Below are 19,976 nucleotides of genomic sequence, written 5' to 3'. Positions count from 1 at the left end.
ACGTACCGCGGCAGTGTTCGGTCAAACTACCTAGGATAATATTAGATTTAATTTTTAATCTACCTGGTGATGTTCGAAATCAGATGGATCCGAACAATTGGAGAGATGCAGTGGGGTGTAGAGAGAAAACCTCAAGGCATCTCTTGGCGGGTATGAAAGCTCATTTTGTAACCATTTGTTCTTCAACCTGGCTGTCTGCTCTGCTTTGAGAACTATGATCACAAACTAACTTTGTTGATCCCATAAACATCTTGCACCCCCCACAGATCAAACTTTTCACTTCACATGCATTGCCACAACATGGTTCTCTGACGTGTTTTAACAACGTTGTTGATGCGCTGGCCTTATGCCCACAGCAGGTTTTAGTTGGATTAAAATGTTTTGATTGGATGGATTGACAAATTTGGTGCAGACCCTCCTCGTCTGTCATCAGGTCAAAATTTCAATTTGCCCAATATTTTGGTTTATGGCCAAATAATTCCTGATTGTAGTGCGTGTTGTGCTAATCAGCAAATGTTACCCAGCTACACTCGGAAGAGGAGAAATTTTCAGATACACAAATGTATTTTAGCCTGACCCTGCATGTGTGTGGTGTAGTGGTGGTGGTGGCGGGTGACAGGTTGCCGCTCATGGGTTGCCAGGTTGGGCTCTTAATCTTTCAGCTGGATGCTCTGGTCCGGCCTCGAGGTCCCATCCTCAATTAGAGCAGATGGTGGTGGGACACACAGCACTCGGTGACCCCCTCACACACCCTCCAGGGCCTGAACATGTGTGCATCTGTGTTTGTCTGTGTGGAGAAACACATGTATGTGTACGTGTTCTGTTAGTTTCAGAGATGTTCATACATTTGATAACACTACATAATGCCATTCGAGTCAATATTGCATGTAAGAATAATGTGCATACCCACACAATAACTACTTGCACCCACACTTAGCCGTGTGCATATGCACACACACACACACACACACACACACACACACACACACACACACACACACACACACACACACACACACACACACTCCTTAACAGAAATTGACAGGCTGACACCCACTTGCTGATATAAAACAAAGCATCAGCAAAGAAAAGCGGATGTAAAAAGATGAGGTTATAGTAAAGCACACACCTCTCTATCTATATCTCCCTCACACACATACAGCGCTGCAGCGCAAAAGCTTTCTTTCCATTCTCCCGTCTCCCTCCTTCTCTTTCTCAGTCTCCGCCGCAAAGTTATATGAAGGGCATCAGGCAGGCCTGGTGAGCCGAGTGCAGAGTGACAGCGGCGAACGGAGTGATGGCTCGGCCTGATAAACACCCAGCGTCAAATGAAAAGGCTCTGCGCTTGCCATCATCCCCTGTCACAATGCAATTACTGAACAGAGTGATAGCAAGATAGCAGCCCCCACCGCTAGCCACAATGATAAAAGTATTGACTGATTTGATTGAATGATTAAAATAATGCAGACATAAAAATGGGGTGAAGATAGAGAGGGAAATGGCAGGGAGGAGAGGGAGCAATGGAGAGAAAAGGGTGGGGCGGGCTGCTGCCAAGAGTGAAGCTTTGTAGATATGGTTATGTCATTATTGTGTTCAGATGTTTGCGTCATCTAAGAGTGCTTTTTTGGTTTTGTTCTTTTGTTCTGTGTTGTTTCATTTCTCCGTCTCTTTCCTGTCTCTCTGTCTCTCAGGTTGCCATTTGTGCTGACGTGGAGGAAGTTCTGCTATCAGATGGGAATGAGAAGTCCATTCAGAGTATCCTTTCATCGTCCTCTCTCCGACTCTGTTTATCTCGCCATCTCTGCCTCATTCCTGCAGCTCACACTTTTTTCCCTGCATTCACATTGATTTGTTTCTGGGAATACTTTAGTTTGTTCTATTGTAGACAATTAGTTGTTTAGATTTATCACATATGAATTCATTGATGTGATGGGATAAATTCACATGACATTGATTACATGATACAAGAGGTTTTCAGACATTTTATGTTGGACATAAAAGTTTGATTTGTAATTTCATGTGATCACAGGTTGGATACTTACCTTTAAATAAAACATTAGTTTTTTCCACATTTACATCCATGAGGTTAGAATATATATCGCAAAAGCCTCTTTGTTTAATGCAGTTCAGTTCAACCACACCACAGAATATATCCTTCAAAAGTTGAATCAACACCTCCCTCAAACAGTTTCCACAAAAACTGATCATTATGACCGTCGTGTTGTAGGATTTATTGCAATACTGTTCTATTCATTTTATTTAGGTGTACCTAATATATTTGCAACTGAGTGTGTATGTACAGCTATAAACTAATTGCAGGCCATTAAGTTGTAATATCCTACTTTGCATAGTTATTGTTTAAACAGTCATAAATAATTGTATCAGTTGTTATCGCCAATTAAACACCAAAACATCTTAATTAGGATGCTTCAGTTGAAACCATTATGAATGCTCATAATATATACTGGTATTTCAATCCCTTACATGCTGTGATCCAGATGAAGTGGCCCTACAGTAGCTATACAGTGACTTTTCGAGGCAGTATCACAAAGAGACAACAGTAGACAGCGTGTTCGAACCGTCGGGTTTCAGCCCTGAAATCACAGACTGGATTGGAGTGTGGAAGAATAGCCGTCCACCTCTTTTATCTTTAGGCAAAATTTCGCAGATGGGGCACCCACAGTGACAAATACCCCAGCACCAGCGCTCAACATGGCATCTACCAATCCTAGCTGCCCACAATGCCAAGTTAAGAGCACAGTAATTGCCATCCTGTCAGATTTCGTGAGACTTCATCTAATGCTAAGGCTAGGGTTAGGGCTTGATGAGTGTTTTAGAAGCAGGAACAATCAAGGTTTGTTTAAAATGTTTTTCTGTGGTTAAGGTTTGGGCCTATAATTAAGTTTTTAGGACAAATCTTTAGGTGAGATTTTTTTTTCTCAAAATGTTTTCTTTGAGTGGGTTATTGATCAACTCTTGTCAGTTTGCAAACCGCCTTGCTCTTCTTACCCATTTTACACTTCTCCCTGTCTGATCTCATCTTGCTTTCCCTTTCTTTTTTCCATCTCCTTTCATCATTCGTGAATTTTTTTTTCTCGTCCTCTTAGATCCCGCTTTATTCGCTGAACAGCTACACAAACGAGAAAAAAAAGAATCTTTGACTTGCAACAGTTATTTCACAAAAGCAGGAAATATAAATACACATTTCTTCCCCATTGACCGATATGGTGCTTCCATATTTAGCTCTGCTTACAATATCTCTGTCTCAGCCGGCTACAATGCTCCTTTACTGATCACAATAAGACCAAACAATAACATTATGGAGCCTGTAAAACACAAACACACACACTTGCGCACACAAACAATACACCATTGACCGACTGCTTTGTTTCGAAGAACAAACACAGAAAGAATTGTAAGTGAAATCATAGCGAGAATGGATCGAACACACAGAAAAGAAAAGGGAGGGTTGAGAAAGACACATAATTTGTTCTGGGCTCAGCCAAATTGGCCCATTCACATACTGCGGTTACTGTGTGGTATTTCCTCTTGTTGAGGAAGCTGTTGGTCTTAGCCTTGTGCTAATGGCCAGTGTTTATCTCACATGGCCTTATTGTGCGTCTAGTGTCAGAATAGAAAGAGATAGTGGCTTGTGATAGGGTTCGGTTTTACACAGTGAAATAGATGAGAAGATATGCAAGAAAGAAGTTGTGAACGGATGACATTTAGATACAGCTAGTGAATAGATTTCCTCAGAAGTTGTTGACCTCATTTCGAGTGCAGAAACACACACAGATACACACCATGGAGAGAGGAGAGCGAGAACTGTTGCCGTGACCTTGAATACTCATGTTGAAAATCAATTGAAAAGTTCCATTAAGAAAGATTGATGCATGTCATTGGCTGATACTTGTCTGCTTCAAGTGATGGGAGCAAATATTCTTCCGCTTTAATGTTCAATAATACTCAAATCTCTCTCTCTCTCTCTCTCTTTCCTCTTTATTTCTGTGTGTGTGTGTGTGTGTTTTTTAAAGTGGTGTGTGTGTGTTTTTGTGCATGTGCTGACCTCTCCCCCAGTGGTGTGCTGGTGATGAGATTACGGTAAGCTGCTCTGCTCTTCGGCCTGTCATCGCCATGCATAACACACTCGTGCACAGGTGTCCAGCGGGGGTGTGTGTTGTGTGTCTATGCCTGCGCTCGTACGTGAATCAGTGCTAACCTACATATTATTGTGTATCGGTGTCTGGGAGGCCTCTTTGATTTTGGATTGGCTCTCCAGCTATCAATCCATCTATCAACATCAACAGGCATTCTTGCTCTCTCTCTATCTTTCCATCTCTCGCTCTCTCGCCTGCTCTCTGTCTTTGTCGATTGGATTTGTCTCAGCTCTTTGCAGGCTTTAAAGACAAGGAAATCCTAATTGAATTGCTTTGCAACTCCACAAGCCAGTGTATTAATAGACAACTTGACATCAATCACCCTGCTTTTGTGTGTATTCATCTCTCTCTCTCTGTGTGTGTGTGTGTGTGTGTGTGTGTGTGTGCGTGCGTGCGTGCGTGCGTGCGTGCGTGTGCGCGTGCGTGAGAGGGAAGTGTGAGTTTTTGTATCTGTGGTTAAAAGCCTTCCCATTGATCCAACTCGAGGCTGCTGTGATCTGCTCCTGCACACTGGCTCTCCGTCCCCAGAGCTCATCTCTGCTCACTCATGCTTTCTCGATGTGGGTGTCTATCATATGAGGTTTAACCAAAACCCATTGATGTTGCTCTTCATGCTCTTTTTTTTTTTTTTTTAACAATTACTTCAAAAACAGAATGTTTATGACAGGGTGATCAACAATTTGAAGCTCCTGATTAGTTAAATGACTAATGTTCTTACCTTTTTCCAAAACTCAAAGTGTTACTTTGCATTTAAAATGTTTTACTTTTTTAATAAAATGAGATAGTCAAGGGGAAAATGGGTTCAATCACCACACATGGTAGCTTTAATTTGACTTTACGTCCGCTGGAGGCCTAATTGTAAGGACACGGTACATATATTTTATAATGACCTCTTTAAAGTTTTTATCTGCTGTGAGCATCATCTTTAAGCCTTTTCCCACAGTTTAATATGTAGTCTGTGTAGCCGTGGTAATTCCTTGACCATGGCACGTCAGATGTTCGAGCGCTGGTTGAGGGAAACAGGCAAGCAGGAAGGTTTGGCTCAACACTCGTATCTTCCAGGTGAGACTGCTTTTTTTTCATCTCTTTATGATTGCAGTCAGTCAGAAGAGTGGACTGTGCAGTGATTGTTGTTGTTTTGTCTACATCCACTATCTATACCCGCTTTATCCTGAACAGGGTCATGGAGGGGCTGGAGCCTATCCAGAACAAAACTGACCCCTTTTTTTTAGGCATTTCTCATCCAGAAAACACTGATCACGCGCGCACACACACACACACACACACACACACACACACACACGCACACACACGCACACACACACGCACACACACACACACACACACACAAGGACGGCCTCAAACATTGTTAATTATTGTCCCTGCCTCAAAAAGGCATTTTTCCATTGACTGACTGTTTAGCTCCCCTACCTCTCCTCTCTGTCTCTTTCTCTCTCCATCTCTCGCTCCTGCGCATATTTACATGAGTGGAAGATGGAGTGAAAAAGTAAACGTATAATTAGGCTACATTACTTTGATTGTTTTCTTTTCAGATTATGCCTGCTGTCATTTCTGCGCTGCAAGAGAGGGCGAAGGGCATGATGCGATTGTACAAGGGGATGGATAGGGAGGGGCATGGCATGTCGTGCGATGGTGTGAGCACATTCATGCGTGTGTGTGTGTGTGTGTGTGTGTGTGTGTGTGTGTGTGTGTGTGTGTGTGTGTGTGTGTGTGTGTGTGTGTGTGTGTGCTGGGGCCTCCTGCTGCGAATCGAGATTGTGTTTCTAGCGGGGCCTAATGTTTTGTTTACTGAGTGTTAATAATGGCTAATTAATAATCCCCCATTCTGCCTGACAGTGTGAAAGAGAGGAATGGAAAATGGTGTGGAAAAAGAGATGGAGAAGAAAGCTCGGCTCCTCTTAACAGTACAACGGCATCAGTGCAGCCTGAACACAGTCTAGTAACAAATTGTAGCAGGAAACAAAAAGACGTCAACTACTGATAATCCACTACAAAAACGCCAAGTAAATTTATATATGCCGTTTAAGACATTTCAGATTGTCTGAGCACCACGAGTGATACAGACTGAGTGATCCTGTATACTAAGACTGGTGAACAACGAGAAATCTTGCAACCCAGAAACCAACAAGACACAGTGACAGAACACTTCCTGGCCAAATAGCAAGAATATGACTCACTCTGCCAAAGTGGCAAACAAAAACCCCTAAAAGTAATTTTTATTTAAAAAGATTATCAATGCCATCGATGCAATATGTAAAAGATTGAGAGAACCAACAGAAAAACACGTGAAACTATAGTACCATTTATTTTTAAAAAGGGTTTCTTCCTATTTGATATGATAGATCATCATACTCCTTAGTGATAGTGTTTTTTGTTCTGGGCATATAGTTGTGTAGTAGTGTTAAAACCCTATGTTGTCCCTTGCATATCTATAAAGGAAGAGAAAGGATAGTGTGGATGTTCTCTAGCAACCTGTATGAAGGTGGCCTTTCTGTGCGTGTTCGTGTTCATGTGCGCGTTTGTGTGTGTGTGTGTGTGTGTGTGTGTGTGTGTGTTCACGTTCACATAGTATAAATGTCAAGTGTCATGTCAGAAGCTCCCTCTCTCTACCTCGTAGATGACATGTCTTCCCTCCTTGACACTTTCTCCAAGTCTCTACTGAAGCAGAAAAACAGTGGGGGTCAGGGAGAGAGGTGACAGAGAGCACAAAGCTCAAAGTGTTGGAAACGAGAGAGAAAAAAGAAGTGAAGGAAGAAGAAGAAAAGTGGACAAAGAGCTTTTGCTCTGTGTGGTGTTTTATCAACACTGACTGTCTTCTGTCACTGTTCCTTCAAATACTCAACTTCTGTCTCTTTTATGTGTGCGTTACAGGGTGGTGCGGTGGGACTGTGAGTCAGATATTTCAGCACTGGAGGGTCACTTTGATACTGTCATGTGCGCAGACTGGTAGGTTCTCTCTCTGTCTCTCTCTCTCACACACACACACACACACACACACACACACACACACACACACACACACACACACAGACACACAGAGACAGATTTATCTCTGCGTGTGCGCTCATGGCATTAATTTTCACTTTTGCGTGAAAGTACTCACATGGCACCCCACCAGTGCCTGGACCTTCCCCACCCTTGTCCACACACCGTCTTACACACACACACACACACACATACATATGCTCAGATGCCTCCCTGCCTCCATTTTACACCAAATTGCCTCGTTTTCATGCTTGGTGTCCCAGCAAATGGATGACTTAGGCAAATTGCAAATAATTGCGCCTTGACAAGGAAGGAGACTCAGTAAGATAAAGGAAGAGTGGAGGGTGGATGGAGGGAGGAGCAGAAATGGAGATGGAAATGGAGAGATAGAGCAACATAAACATAACAATTAGTCCATCGGTCATTGAAATGTAGATCTTGTGACCAGTCAAGAATTACATCTTCTTTTTATCGCTCAACTGTACTGTGTGAGGTAAAAGGCATAATTTTGGTGTACCGTGTACAATGACATCCTTGTAAAAAACATAATGAATGGTAGGAATCATCTGTGAAAGAAATTATTCCTCTGAAACGATTCTCTTCTTTTACTTTTCTGTGTCGCAGGATTTTAAGTTATATGTGCTTTCAATAGTCCATATTATGCAACCTTGACTTGTTTATACTCACACACTCAGACAGGGCTGTTGTGGTACAGTCAATAAAAGGATATAGGTAAACCTTACTCATTGCAGCTACAGCATCCAGGATGTAGTTAGTACACATCTACGAAAGAAAAAAATGTAACACAATCTGTTATCTCTTTATCAATTCATGGACATAAAATGAGTGATGAAGAATGGCAAAGTTTTTTCTCGTTGCATTTACTTTAAAAAAAAAATTTTTTAAAATAAAAAAATCTCAATTTACATCGTCTGACAGAAAAGAAATCGGAAAATGTCAGGACTTAAAAATTCAATTTAGCCCTAAATGAGGAAGAGGAGGCAGCATACTGCCCAGTATGTTTGTCTTGTACGAAGCCTATCCCACCTGATTTTGGGCGATACCAGGGCACACTCTCGACCTGTTGCCAGTCCATCATATGGCCAACAAAGAAAGACAGACAAGCAGTCACGCTCACAAATACAGCCTGCAGTTAATTTAGAATCACTTATTAACTTAGCATGCATCTCTATGGACTCTGGGAGGAAGCTGGGGTTGAAGAGAAAACCCACGCAGGCACAGGAAGAGCATGCAAACTCCACACACCATGCTGCCTATCAACCTAATATTGTTATGCACTTGTATAAACTATATTCTTATGACTTTTTCATGTTGTTCAGCCAAACATAATAAACAAAAGCACTCTTGTTCATGGCTTCAGACAATTATCATCATGTTTTATAAAGGGCATGTCTGGAATGGGTCCATGTTTGGTGCTCCCGATTATGCTACGTATAAAAGGGTGTGCGAATCCACAGCTGTTCTTGAATATGACCATGGCTTTCCTCAATTCCCTGGTGAAGGTTACTGAGGCAGTCAAAAAAAAGTCTGGAGTGGTGATGTGAATGAGATTTATCCTGAGATTCTGAGTCTCTAAATATAATGGGCAGCCCTTGTAGACATGTGTCTTCAGTGTCCAGATTTAGAACTGTGCCTAAAGACAGGAAGACAGGCAAAGAGATCCTCATTTAAAAAAAAAAAAATTAGAAAGATATTTGACTGAAGGTTGTGCTCTAAGTGTGTTACACTCCAACACCAGCAAAGTTTAAGCCAGGATGTTGGTGAGGAGGCTCTGAACATGTCCTGATCATGGAACAGTCAACCGGCTAATTGTTTGGAGCTCTAAATGTGGTTTAACGACATTTACCCTACACCACACCTGCACACATTCATGTGCCCACATTCACACACAGACACTAAAAAGATGGACATGCCTTCGGTAGAAGAGAAAGCACTTGACTACTTTCCAGCCTTACAAATTAGGAACAAAATCAGCTTGTGTACAAAATGCATGTATCCATCTGCACGAGTGTGGGCATGTGTGCTAAGTGCAGCATTAGCAAACATCATTATCATTATTTTAATGTCACGGTCATTACAAGTAATAGTCAGGTACAACACCCAGAGAGAGAAGGAGAGCAGGCAGCTGATAGAAGATATTTTATAGAGGAGCAGTGCATATGCTCGTGTGTATGACGGATAGAAGCAGATGGTGTGAGAAGAGTAAATTGTATGTGAAGTTTTTGATATCTCAGGTTCTTTTCCCATTTCTCTCAGCAGAGATCCATCCAGCAGGTCTGCGTGTGTGCGCGTGTGTGCGCGCGCGTGTGTGTGTGTGTGTGTGTGTGTGTGCGCGTGCGTGCGTGTGCTGCGAGATGCTTTTCAGTGTGGTGCCATCTTTCCTGCATGTGTATGCGAATGAGTGCTTGTGTGATAATTGCAGTGGTGGCGGTTTGAAGAGTGACGGCTGACCGATTAACGGGCGCGTCATTGTGATGATCACCTGCGAAAAGGTCAACAACGCAACTTCCACTCCGATTAATTATAGCTCCTACCGGTAGCAGTGGAACCACCGCTGAGAGGAGAGGAGGGGAGTGAGGAAAGGAGAAGAGTTTGGTGGAACGTTGTCTCTCTGAAGCCTATTTTCTGCCAACTTCTTTGGATATCCTGCCTTTCTTTGATGAGGGAGTATTATGCAAAAGTAGAATCGTCAGACGTTGGAGTGGATTTTGCCATTAGAGGTGTTATTTATGTGCTCTTTTAAAGTATGAATTTGTTGCCACTTGGCACCTTAGAAACTTGAATAGGACATTATGAACTGAATCATAGGTTGATCTACTGTTCAATGTGGTATTAAATATCAAGGAGTCACAGCCAGTCTCTAGCTGATGATAACAAGACCAGGTCAAAACCTAGTATATAGCTGGACTGATCATAAAACGTAAGAGAGCTTTTATCAAAGTTCATTTCGAAGGCAACTGGATTTGCTTGAGGTAACATGAGTTATTGCCTTGGGATAACATAGATATACCATGACCTTGATGATGGACAATCTTCACAGGTATAGAGGGCTTTTAATTTGAAATGGATGTAGGAAGTCTAAGATTTCGGCTGACTTATAGTGTAATTTTATCACTCATTCACCCACTCGGCCAATGACAGACATTTGTATCTATAGGGCAGACCCTGCTGTTACAGTTCAGTCCAGTTTAGTCAGTCAAGCTTTCAGCAAAATTAGTTTCATTAGGTTATTTAATTAAATGGTAAAAAAAAAAAAAAAAAAAAAAAAAAAGCTGCTACTTCATCCAAAGAAAAACACATTTAGCATAACTTCAAAATTTAAAAAAAATCTACTGCAATAAACAACAATTACCTTTATGTGTAATTAATTACAACCAGCCAATTGTGGTCCATAAGAAACGTACACGTGTGATGTGGAAACTTCCGTGGACATGCACAGAGAATAGACTTTTCAGCGAAGCAGCAAACATCTTAAACCGAAGGATCTACGTCTTCCAAAAGTGATTCACGGAGAGAAAGACGGACAGTTTGCAGGAACAGTGTTGTGTGCCTCCTCCCATTTATGTGTTTGTGTTTGTGTTTGTCTGGCAGACAGGGAGGGGGAGAGAGAGGGGGAGAGAGGGATTCCTGCAGTGAGCATGTGGGTGGCAGAGAATCTTTGGCTGGGATGTTGGCATGTCTGCTTTCTCCAAAAGCTGTCCATGTGTGGGCAATGAGATAAAGGCCTGTGTATGTGTGTGTGACTTTGTGCGTGTGCATGCATTATTCTATTTTTGTGCTATATCTGTGTCATTTGCATCTTCTGTAAGTTTTCACATGCACTTTTTATGCATTTCGTGTTTCACTTTTGAAGATGTATTGGATTAGTTTATGAACACTAAATACATTAATGCCATACACGCACAACACAAATACATCTTTGTTGTAATGACTTATGACAATAGTGCCCTGAGCAGAGGGTCAGTAATATGTGGTGACAGTCTGCTGCACTATGGATAATGCCTAATCAATAAGCAACTGGGTGCTTGAATAACCTGATTGGATCAAGAGAGAACATTGTTTTCATAATTTATGTGTAATTCATTATGCAAACTAAGCATCTTTCGTGGGCTTCTCCATTCTGTTGTAGGACATTTTCCACTTCACCTTGAATCAGAATCTGTCATTCAGAAGCATCTTCTTTCACATAATGTTTCACTACATTCTGTAGCAGTCAACATTAGCAGACTTGTTAACTTTTTCTCTCTTTTCTCTTTTGTGTCTGTTTTCTGTCTCGTGTCCTTTTTCCCCCATACTGTTTTTGTAATTCCTTGGAATCAAATCATGTCATGTAGTATTTTTTAAATATTGTTGTGTTACAAATAGAATAGTTGTCCCTGGTCTATACATCATTTCTGCCACGCTAACGTAAACAAATATGTTTTCATGTTTTGAAGTATGTAATATTCAAATAAATTAAAAAGGTCATTTATAACATTGACGATAGATGACAGATGTGTACAGACCCTTTTTGTCATCAGGGCCAAATTGAGTCAGAAACTAGTCATAACTTCTGCGGCTCACATCTCATTCAGGTTGTTGCTACAATAATGGTTTTCAATATTTATAGCTTGAGGTGTCATAATTCTGCATTTTTAGGAAACAAACTCAGAAACTCAAGAGGTTTCCAACCTTTTTACCACTTCAGCAGAATGTTAAGGCATGCTTAGTGTAACTTGTAAGAGCGTGATTAGAGAGGCTGAAAACGACAGTTTTGGTATTAACTGTCTTTTTAAGAGGGTCCAGGTTAACACCTTTACCACATTTCACTTTACTACTTCTATATTTAGTGTCTGTGTGTGATCTTGTGTTTGTGTACACTATCACGAGGTTGTGTTGCTGCTCCTCTTAAGTGCCTTAGTCTTGTTTTCCCACGCAGCAGCACATGTAGTAAGAGTGCATTTTCTGTACAGAATCATCTAAAACCAATTAGTTGGGTATCCTTGGAGTATTTTTTTACATAAATAGGGCAACAAAAAAAATACATTTTAACAAAATTCAAAGAGAACAGGAGTCATACTGTAGAGATCTCTAATAATTACTGAATATTTTAGATTTAAGACAAACAAAGGGATATAAGATCCCACAGAAGATCCTTGCAATGCATACAAAATGTACACCACTGCATTTAACCCTTAACTTTCTCCCATGGGAGACTGAGTGGATGATATCATTTGTTTCCACAGGCTCACCCTTGCAGCATTGACGACATCCTATACGTTCTCATACGTGTGTAAGCAGATAAATATAGCAGCGACACACACACACACACACACACACACACACACACACACACACACACACACACACACACACACACACACACACACGCCCTCTTTGCCCTTTGACCTCTTTTCAGTTGTGACTGGAGTTCGCTGGCCTGTCCTGGGTGGGAGGGGTCATCGTGAGACAATGGGCCTCTGACAGTCTGGGTGCATCTGATGTGACCTTAAAGAGAAAGACCACTCGATTTGGGAGTCCATAAATATTAGCTTGACACTATAAAACAGTGAATACCAGCCAAACAATGTAGTAGACTGAGAGATGTTCATTTGAATGGAAAAGTGTCACAGGAAAATTAATTTAAGTTAGGTTAGATTAGGTTAGGTAGTTACTTTATTAATCCCCGAGGGGAAATTTTTTCGCTACAGCAGCATACAGAAGCAATAAGATAATAATAGAAAAGCAATAAAATAGCAGTAAATAGCAGTATAAAATATAAAATGCACAGTATATACAGCACAGTATATATCTATATATATTATATACAAAATATTTCAATTGTAGACATTGTATTACATGAAGGTAAAAAGATGCCAGAAACTCAAACATATTTCTTTCCTCCATGAAACCAAGCTTTAGCATTAGAAGCACCTCTTTTATAAGCAAATACAGTCAGAAGTAACTCAACCTCAAATGAAACATTGTCACAAAGGAACCTTATATAATTGAAGATACGCTTATCGGTGTTTTCATAAGGTCAGAATTGCATAAATAAACAGGAACAATGGTCACAAGTTGAAAATAATTACCAGGTATATAATGGACAGACACAGTTTATGTTTGGTAGACAAATATTTCCAACTGGCATGCAAACTAATATGGCTCATCTCAGTGGTGATTTTTGTCCCTTTAAATTTTAGATAGTCTTTCAAATGTGCATGCTTTATTATCTGCCACTCTACGTTGGGCAATTTTACATATTATTGTCTTATTTATACTGTTAATTTCTGTATACTATAAATTTGTATTTGGTTTGTTTCTGTTGTAATAAACAATTCCTATTCATAATAATCTTAAAGTAATGCCACAGTTCCAAATATATGCCTGTGTATGACTAATAATAGTCTGCCCTTTAAATAATAGGTACCAAAGGCTTACTTTGTGTATCACATGGGCCTTATTGATCATGTCACAATCTTATATCGGTAGTTGTTGATATCTTTAAAACGAGTTTTAATCAGTTGCTCTTTTTTGTTTAACCGTTGCCCGTTGAATGACACCCTGTCCTTCCTTTGGCCCCTGTGTGTGTGTGTGTGTGTGTGTGTGTGTGTGTGTGTGTGTGTGTGTGTGTTCAGCAGTTACCTCCACCCAACAAGCTCACTTCCTTGTTTTCTTTGCCACTCACTTTTCCTGTGAACTGATATCTGTGGCAAAATAAACCAAAACAGAAAAGTCAGATAAACTTCACACCTCTGTCTGGCCTTGGAAGAACAATAAACTCTCCACATACGTACATACATCCTGGTTTTGAGTTTGCAGAGGTCATTTGTGTTTTTGTTTTTTTTCCCTCAATGAATTCTGTTGACAGAAATGAGGTTGTCCAGCTGCATGTTATATTTTTAACAGGTAAACACATAAAGCTTTTCCGTGCAAGTATGTCGGCAGAGATGCACCTTTCGTTCCTCACTGGGCTCAGAGGATTTTGAATGAGGAAAGGTCAGAGACTGTGTTTGAGAGGTTGCATCCAGATTGCCACTCCACTGGCCAGTTGGACGGATGTGCAGGATTATGTCAAATCTGCACTGTATTGTTGCATTTTAGTCAAATTACTCCCCTCTCATCTGTGATAATAGGTACACACACACACACACACACACACACACACACACACACGCTCATATTCATAGCTTACTACTTACTTGCATAATGGATTGAAATTTGTCATTGTGGATAGATAGACAGGTGTTACTTTGTTTAGAATGATTGGAGTCGATTTGCGCGTGTGTGTGTGTGTGTGTGTGTGTGTGTGTGTGTGTGTGTGTGTGTGTCTGTCTGTGACTTAAGTTACTCGTGTTGTGGGGACAGAAATCTGTTTACACAATCCTATTGTGGTTACCCACTTTCCTTTTTAAAGCAAAAAGTGAGTCATCATTATGTACATAGTCCAAGATTAAATTGAGGACATGAATTCAGGGTGAGCCTCCAAAAATTAAATGAAAGTAAATGCAATGTATCTGTGTGTGTGTGTGTGTGTGTGTGTGTGTGTGTGTGTGTGTGTGTGTGTGTGTGTGTGTGTGTGTGTTGCATGAACCTCCATCCAGATCAATACCTCATTTTTAACCATATACTGTAATTGAGGGTTTGTCTTTTCACAAGGGGCCAGTTATAATGATATTATTTTGCATATAAGTAAATAAACTTTCACTTTTCAGACTGTATTTATACCTGTGTTAAACCCCCTTTCTCTTTCTTCCCACTGAAGCTCCTGGATATATTCTTGTAATTAATGTAGTTCTTGGAAGAAAAAGCTGTTTAAAAAAAGAAACGTCCCACCAACTTTTTTTTTTTTGGCTTGGAGCTCAACTGAATTTTTTTTGTTTGTTTTAAAAAAACAACAACACAGAATCAATTCTGAATATGCACAGAGGAATGTGGTTTCTGACAATTGTCATGTGAAGAGCATCAATCCTAAATTAGTTAATTATTTTATTAGCAGAGGAGTGACTGACTAACCTCTGGGTGATCCATTTCAGAGTTTTTCTCTTGCTGTGAGATATTTAGGGTCAGTTGGTGGAGGCAGAGGTTAGAAAGCAGGTTACCAAGCACTTCCAGCAAGTTATAGTAATGTATATCTATTTTTCCTTAATCAATATGTTATTGTGTATCTTGATTGGTACTCCTGACTTCCTCCACCTCATTTGGTGAAGTTTCCACATAAATATAGACTAAATATCTACTTTGCAACAGCATTAAGACCAAAGCTGTGGTCACCAAGCAAGTTACAGTATGTTATTATTTAATCCACAATGGGGCCAGTGAATTTGGTTTTGTTAATACTAATTGTTTAATTTTCCCCGCTGTGTGTTGTTTTCATTCGTCTATCTTCATATCAACTAAAAAGTGAACACTCCAGGTATTAATTCCACCAACGCCATGTGCTTTTGCGCCACTTTGAAGTGTCTCAGTAAAAGTGTGCATATTTGTGCATACACACGTGTGTGTGTTTGCTGTAGCTGATGGTATCTGTGCACGTTGGAGTTTTTGATGTTCTGCATTCCTCTGAGCGCCGCGACAGCAGGCTGAGGTGAATACCCATGAAAACTCAGACGTAAACAAAAAGGAAGAGCATCTTACTCATGCAAATTGTTTTTCCCCTATTCCTGCTGGTGGATTTATTTGTAAACAAAAGAAAATAAATAGCCTGCTGCTTTATCTGGAACTGCTATCATAAGAATGCATTCTAACCTGACTCTCTCTCTCTCTCTCTCTCCTGCACAGTTTGTTTCTCGACCAGTACAGAGCCAGCCTGGTTGATTCCATAAGGAGATTACTGCAACCCAACGTAAGTGTGTGTGTGTGTGTGTGTGTGTGTGTGTGTGTGTGTGTGTGTGTGTGTGTTTGCCTCTGTGTGTCTACTGTATATATCTCTGCTTATCCCCTTCCTCTAAATCACCTCCCACTCTTCTCAATCATAATTAGGCTTTGCCCCAAACCCTATACACATTAATAGTCTGACAGGATTAATATCATGTAATGCTTTAATGCTTATTATAAGCGACTTGAATGCACCGCTCTGATCTCCTTCTCTCTCTTCCCTTCTCTTCCCTTAATCATAAATCCAAGGCAACTTCTCCCTTTTGGCCTCGCGATAAGACCCCACGCTGTGACAGCCAAAGCAAATGGGGGGACAAAAGCAAAAGGCTGCAAGAGATAGGGTTGAGATTTGTATTCATCTGAGGGAAGAGGGCAGCGTTTTAAAGCACAGAGGCCAGTCTGGTATAGGGAATATCTGTTTATGAAAAAGAGGTGAAAATGGCACCGAAGGGAAGGAGATAGGGAGAAGGAGGAGGAGAGGACACAGAAAGGAAAGGATGTGGGGGAGGGTGGAGACCAGAATCATGGGGGGAAATATACTTCTCTGAATCTCAAATATTTTAAAAGTGGCAAACCACAGACATGTTATTATGTCTCTTATTTCAACATAGCGGTATTAAGAATATATGCAAGTGACAACAAAAATTAAAAAAAAACAAATTAGCAAAACACTGTCCTCATTTCTCTAAATAATCCATCGACCCTGAGGTGAACCGTTTTCACGAGAACTACTTTTTACAGAAGAAATAGTCCCTATGAAAACTGCTGGTTGCACGTTCTCTGAATAATCCAGCACAATAAGGACAGTGTTTCTGAAGGGAGATGTTACTGTTGTACTTTTTAAATGTCAGTGATTTGTCAGTAAATACTGTCAACACTTTTATTACACTGGAGTTGGGGCAGAAATCATCTCTGAAACTGAGCACATAAAATCAAAACCATCCACATGGTCACGTACCACGTGAGTTTTTTTTTTTTTTTTCATATAGTTTGGGTGAACTAACCCTTTAAAATCAAGTTTCCTTATTGCCTGTGTTGCAAATAACAAAGGAAAAGCAAAAGGCAGACAGATTATATTATTAATATTACAGTGACACGTGTCTTTTCAGCTGACATGTCAGACAGTGGAATGCACGATAACACCTGCAGCCTGAGTATTGACTGCAGAAGCTGCTGTGGTCGAATGCTGTCAAAAGACAGACGTGACATCTGGCTGTTGTTGTACATCTGTGTGTTAAGTCTCTCCTCATGTCTCCCTCTCTTTAATCCAGCGGAGATAATTCAGGGGCTAATATGATTTGAGTGTCGGCCATCAGACTGTCGCTGCCACAACAAGCTTTGCCAAATATTTAATAATTTGCTAAGCTGATTAAACAATTAACAAAGCAATTAATTCTCCCATCTAATGGCACTAATTTGTTGTTTCTGACAAAGGTGGTCCATCCGGTGGGCTGGATCCCCTTAATCAGCTGATTAGTGCGAGGAGGAATTTTGTCTGTTTGTTTTTGCTGTGTTTTTAGACAGACAGCAGGGTTTGGGGAAAAAATGCAACTGGATGTACAGATGAAAAATCATCTGTCAAACGCAGCGATCCGTCTGTTTTTGTTGCCTTTGTGTTCTTTTAGCTTGCGTTGTGTCATTGTGCATTTCACTGCGTGTATTTGCTGTATGTGTGCGATTGTGCGAGCATCCCTCTTTGCTCCATTTAATTAAAACAATAATAACATGATCAACATGAAATAAAACTGAAAACTGGAGGATTTCAAAGAAACTTTGAACCTGTTGGTAATCCTCTTAGCATTTGCAGGATGTTTGTGATGCACACTCTTTCTTTTGTCTCTGTCTTTCTCACACACACAGACAAACAAATACGTCACTTGCTCATGGAGACAAATTCACACCTACACGTGTGTTCTCAGTTCTCAGTTTGATTGGATTAGCAGAGCTTTAACTTTTCGTTTTTAGTTTATCATTTACCTGGAAAGAGACTTACTAACATCTAACTCTGTATGTGTCTTTGTGTGTGAAAGCTGAATACCAAATATTATGAGAAATGACGTGTGACAACACTGTATGTGTAAAGTACCCCATAAATGTAGTCTGCACTACGTTTACTATGCACCTTCAAATGAACCCTACTTCCTCCTCTTCTTGTTTCCTGTCCAGGGCATGGCGTTGGTGTTCGCCCCACTGAGAGGTGAAACTCTGAGACTGTTTTGTCAACTGGCCCGGCAGGCCGGACTCCATGTCACTCAACACCAGCATTATGATGCTCAGGTCTGGGACTTTCACTTAAAGGTAAGAAACAAATCCAAGAAAAGAAAAAAAACAAATACTCAATCAGAACGACGCTTTTATAAGACAAATCAGTCAAAGGCAGCACGATGGTACAGTGGTTAGCATGTCATCTGACAGGAAGAAGGCTCTTTGTTCGAACCTGCTGCTCGGCTGAGGCCTTTCTGTGTGGAGTTTGTATGTTCTCCCCGTGCCTGCGTGGGTGTCCTCCGAGTGTCCGGCTTCCTCCCGCCGTCCAAAGATAAGCGGTCTAGATTAATTGATTATAAATTGGCTATTGGTGTGAGTGTGAGCGTGACAGGTTGTCTGTCTGTATAGTGAAGAAACCACAGACTCTATATAAAGTAAAAATGGGTCTGAAAAGTGAAGCCAACGCTGAAGTGCCTTAACATGCAATACCACTGATTGCCACCAGGGACCAGCTCCAAAAAACCTCGGGCTCCGATATGCTACCATTCAAAAAGCATCAACTTCTCTCAAAATACTAAGTCAGTCTTTTTTTTTCCACAAGTCATTATGGTGTTATTCCCTAAATTCATTCCTTCTGATCAGTGTACTGAGTGTCCTTCTGAAACTAAAAAAAGGGGAATGTTTGGGGGCGTGCCCGGTTTGATTGACATTCCTGGGGTGCAGTCAGTTTGTTGGTACAGGTGGGCGGGCATAGTGTCCTCAGGTTCTCAGTCACCCTCGATCCTCCTTCGCTCCACTGGACACTGGACAAGAGACTTGGAGTGTATGTGGTTATAGTGTGAATAAAGCCAGTGTACAAAGCTGGATTGATTAAAACGGAGGCATATCTGTTTGGTCAACTGAAAAATACAGCTGAAACGCTCTCTATGTCGACACAGCTTTAGAATGTCTGACAGTTTTCTTTACTGACTTTTAGCCAAGCATTTGTTTCTGTGATGACATTCTCTAACGTTTCCACGTTGAATTATAGTATTTTTTTAGGGCAATGAAAGGATTGATTATGATTTTTTTTTTTTCAAGTCTTTCTTATTCCTAGAGTTACTGCACACGCCCTTTGTTTGTTATGAGAGATGGATTGTAGCTGCACTCATCCCTCCTCTCTAGCTTTGAAGCTATTCCTCTTCTGAGATAACTACACCATATTATAAGAAGCACGGGACAAAATCTACAGTCCCTGTTCTTTGCAAACATGCATTTGAATAATTCGGTGTATAAAAATGAACTCTGATGAAAATCTGGTTTGCACGGTTTTACCTCTTTCTCAAAAATGTGCAGAATCTTTTGCTACTTAATAAAGAAACCAGCAGCAATCCAGGTTGTGTAATGTGCACTCAGCTTTAATAAAGACTAGCAGATTAGCCTGTTGTTTGATGTTTAGAGACACTTTGTGAGACACACCGCAGCAAAAACAAGCTGTCTTAACTTGGCACTGTGAGAATGAGAGAGGGAAGGAGGGAAAAAAGGCGAGTGAAAAAGAGAAAGGAGCTACAGAAAACACACGAGTAGGCTGTGTTAAAAGAAGTGGTGTCCAGCTGTTAACTCCATTACACACACAGCTCCAGAAGAACAGGACAGCGAGGAGTGGGCTAAATTGGTGCGCACACGTTCACACTGGTGGGACAATTGGACAGACTGCCCATTAAAGTGCCTGTTAAAGTGGCCTGAACCTCA

At 40.8% G+C, this 19,976-nt stretch overlaps 1 protein-coding gene across 1 annotated transcript in view; it reads left to right on the top strand.

Moving 5' to 3' along the window:
- The window catches only part of camkmt (calmodulin-lysine N-methyltransferase), a 102,390-nt gene that overhangs the window by 72,611 nt on the left and 9,803 nt on the right, over window positions 1-19,976 (top strand). The window contains exons 6-10 of the mRNA XM_069144371.1: window positions 1,692-1,755; window positions 5,153-5,219; window positions 7,050-7,124; window positions 15,945-16,008; window positions 18,207-18,338. Of these exons, the coding sequence (XP_069000472.1) occupies window positions 1,692-1,755; window positions 5,153-5,219; window positions 7,050-7,124; window positions 15,945-16,008; window positions 18,207-18,338 (402 nt within the window). The remainder of the gene's footprint in view (window positions 1-1,691; window positions 1,756-5,152; window positions 5,220-7,049; window positions 7,125-15,944; window positions 16,009-18,206; window positions 18,339-19,976) is intronic.

Source organism: Embiotoca jacksoni, unplaced genomic scaffold, assembly GCF_022577435.1.
Source record: "Embiotoca jacksoni isolate LCO1_2020_lvr unplaced genomic scaffold, fEmbJac1.0.p SCAF_12, whole genome shotgun sequence".
Lineage (NCBI taxonomy): Eukaryota > Metazoa > Chordata > Actinopteri > Embiotocidae > Embiotoca > Embiotoca jacksoni.
Note: the sequence above shows the minus strand (reverse complement) of the source record. Positions and strands in the feature narration are given on the sequence as shown.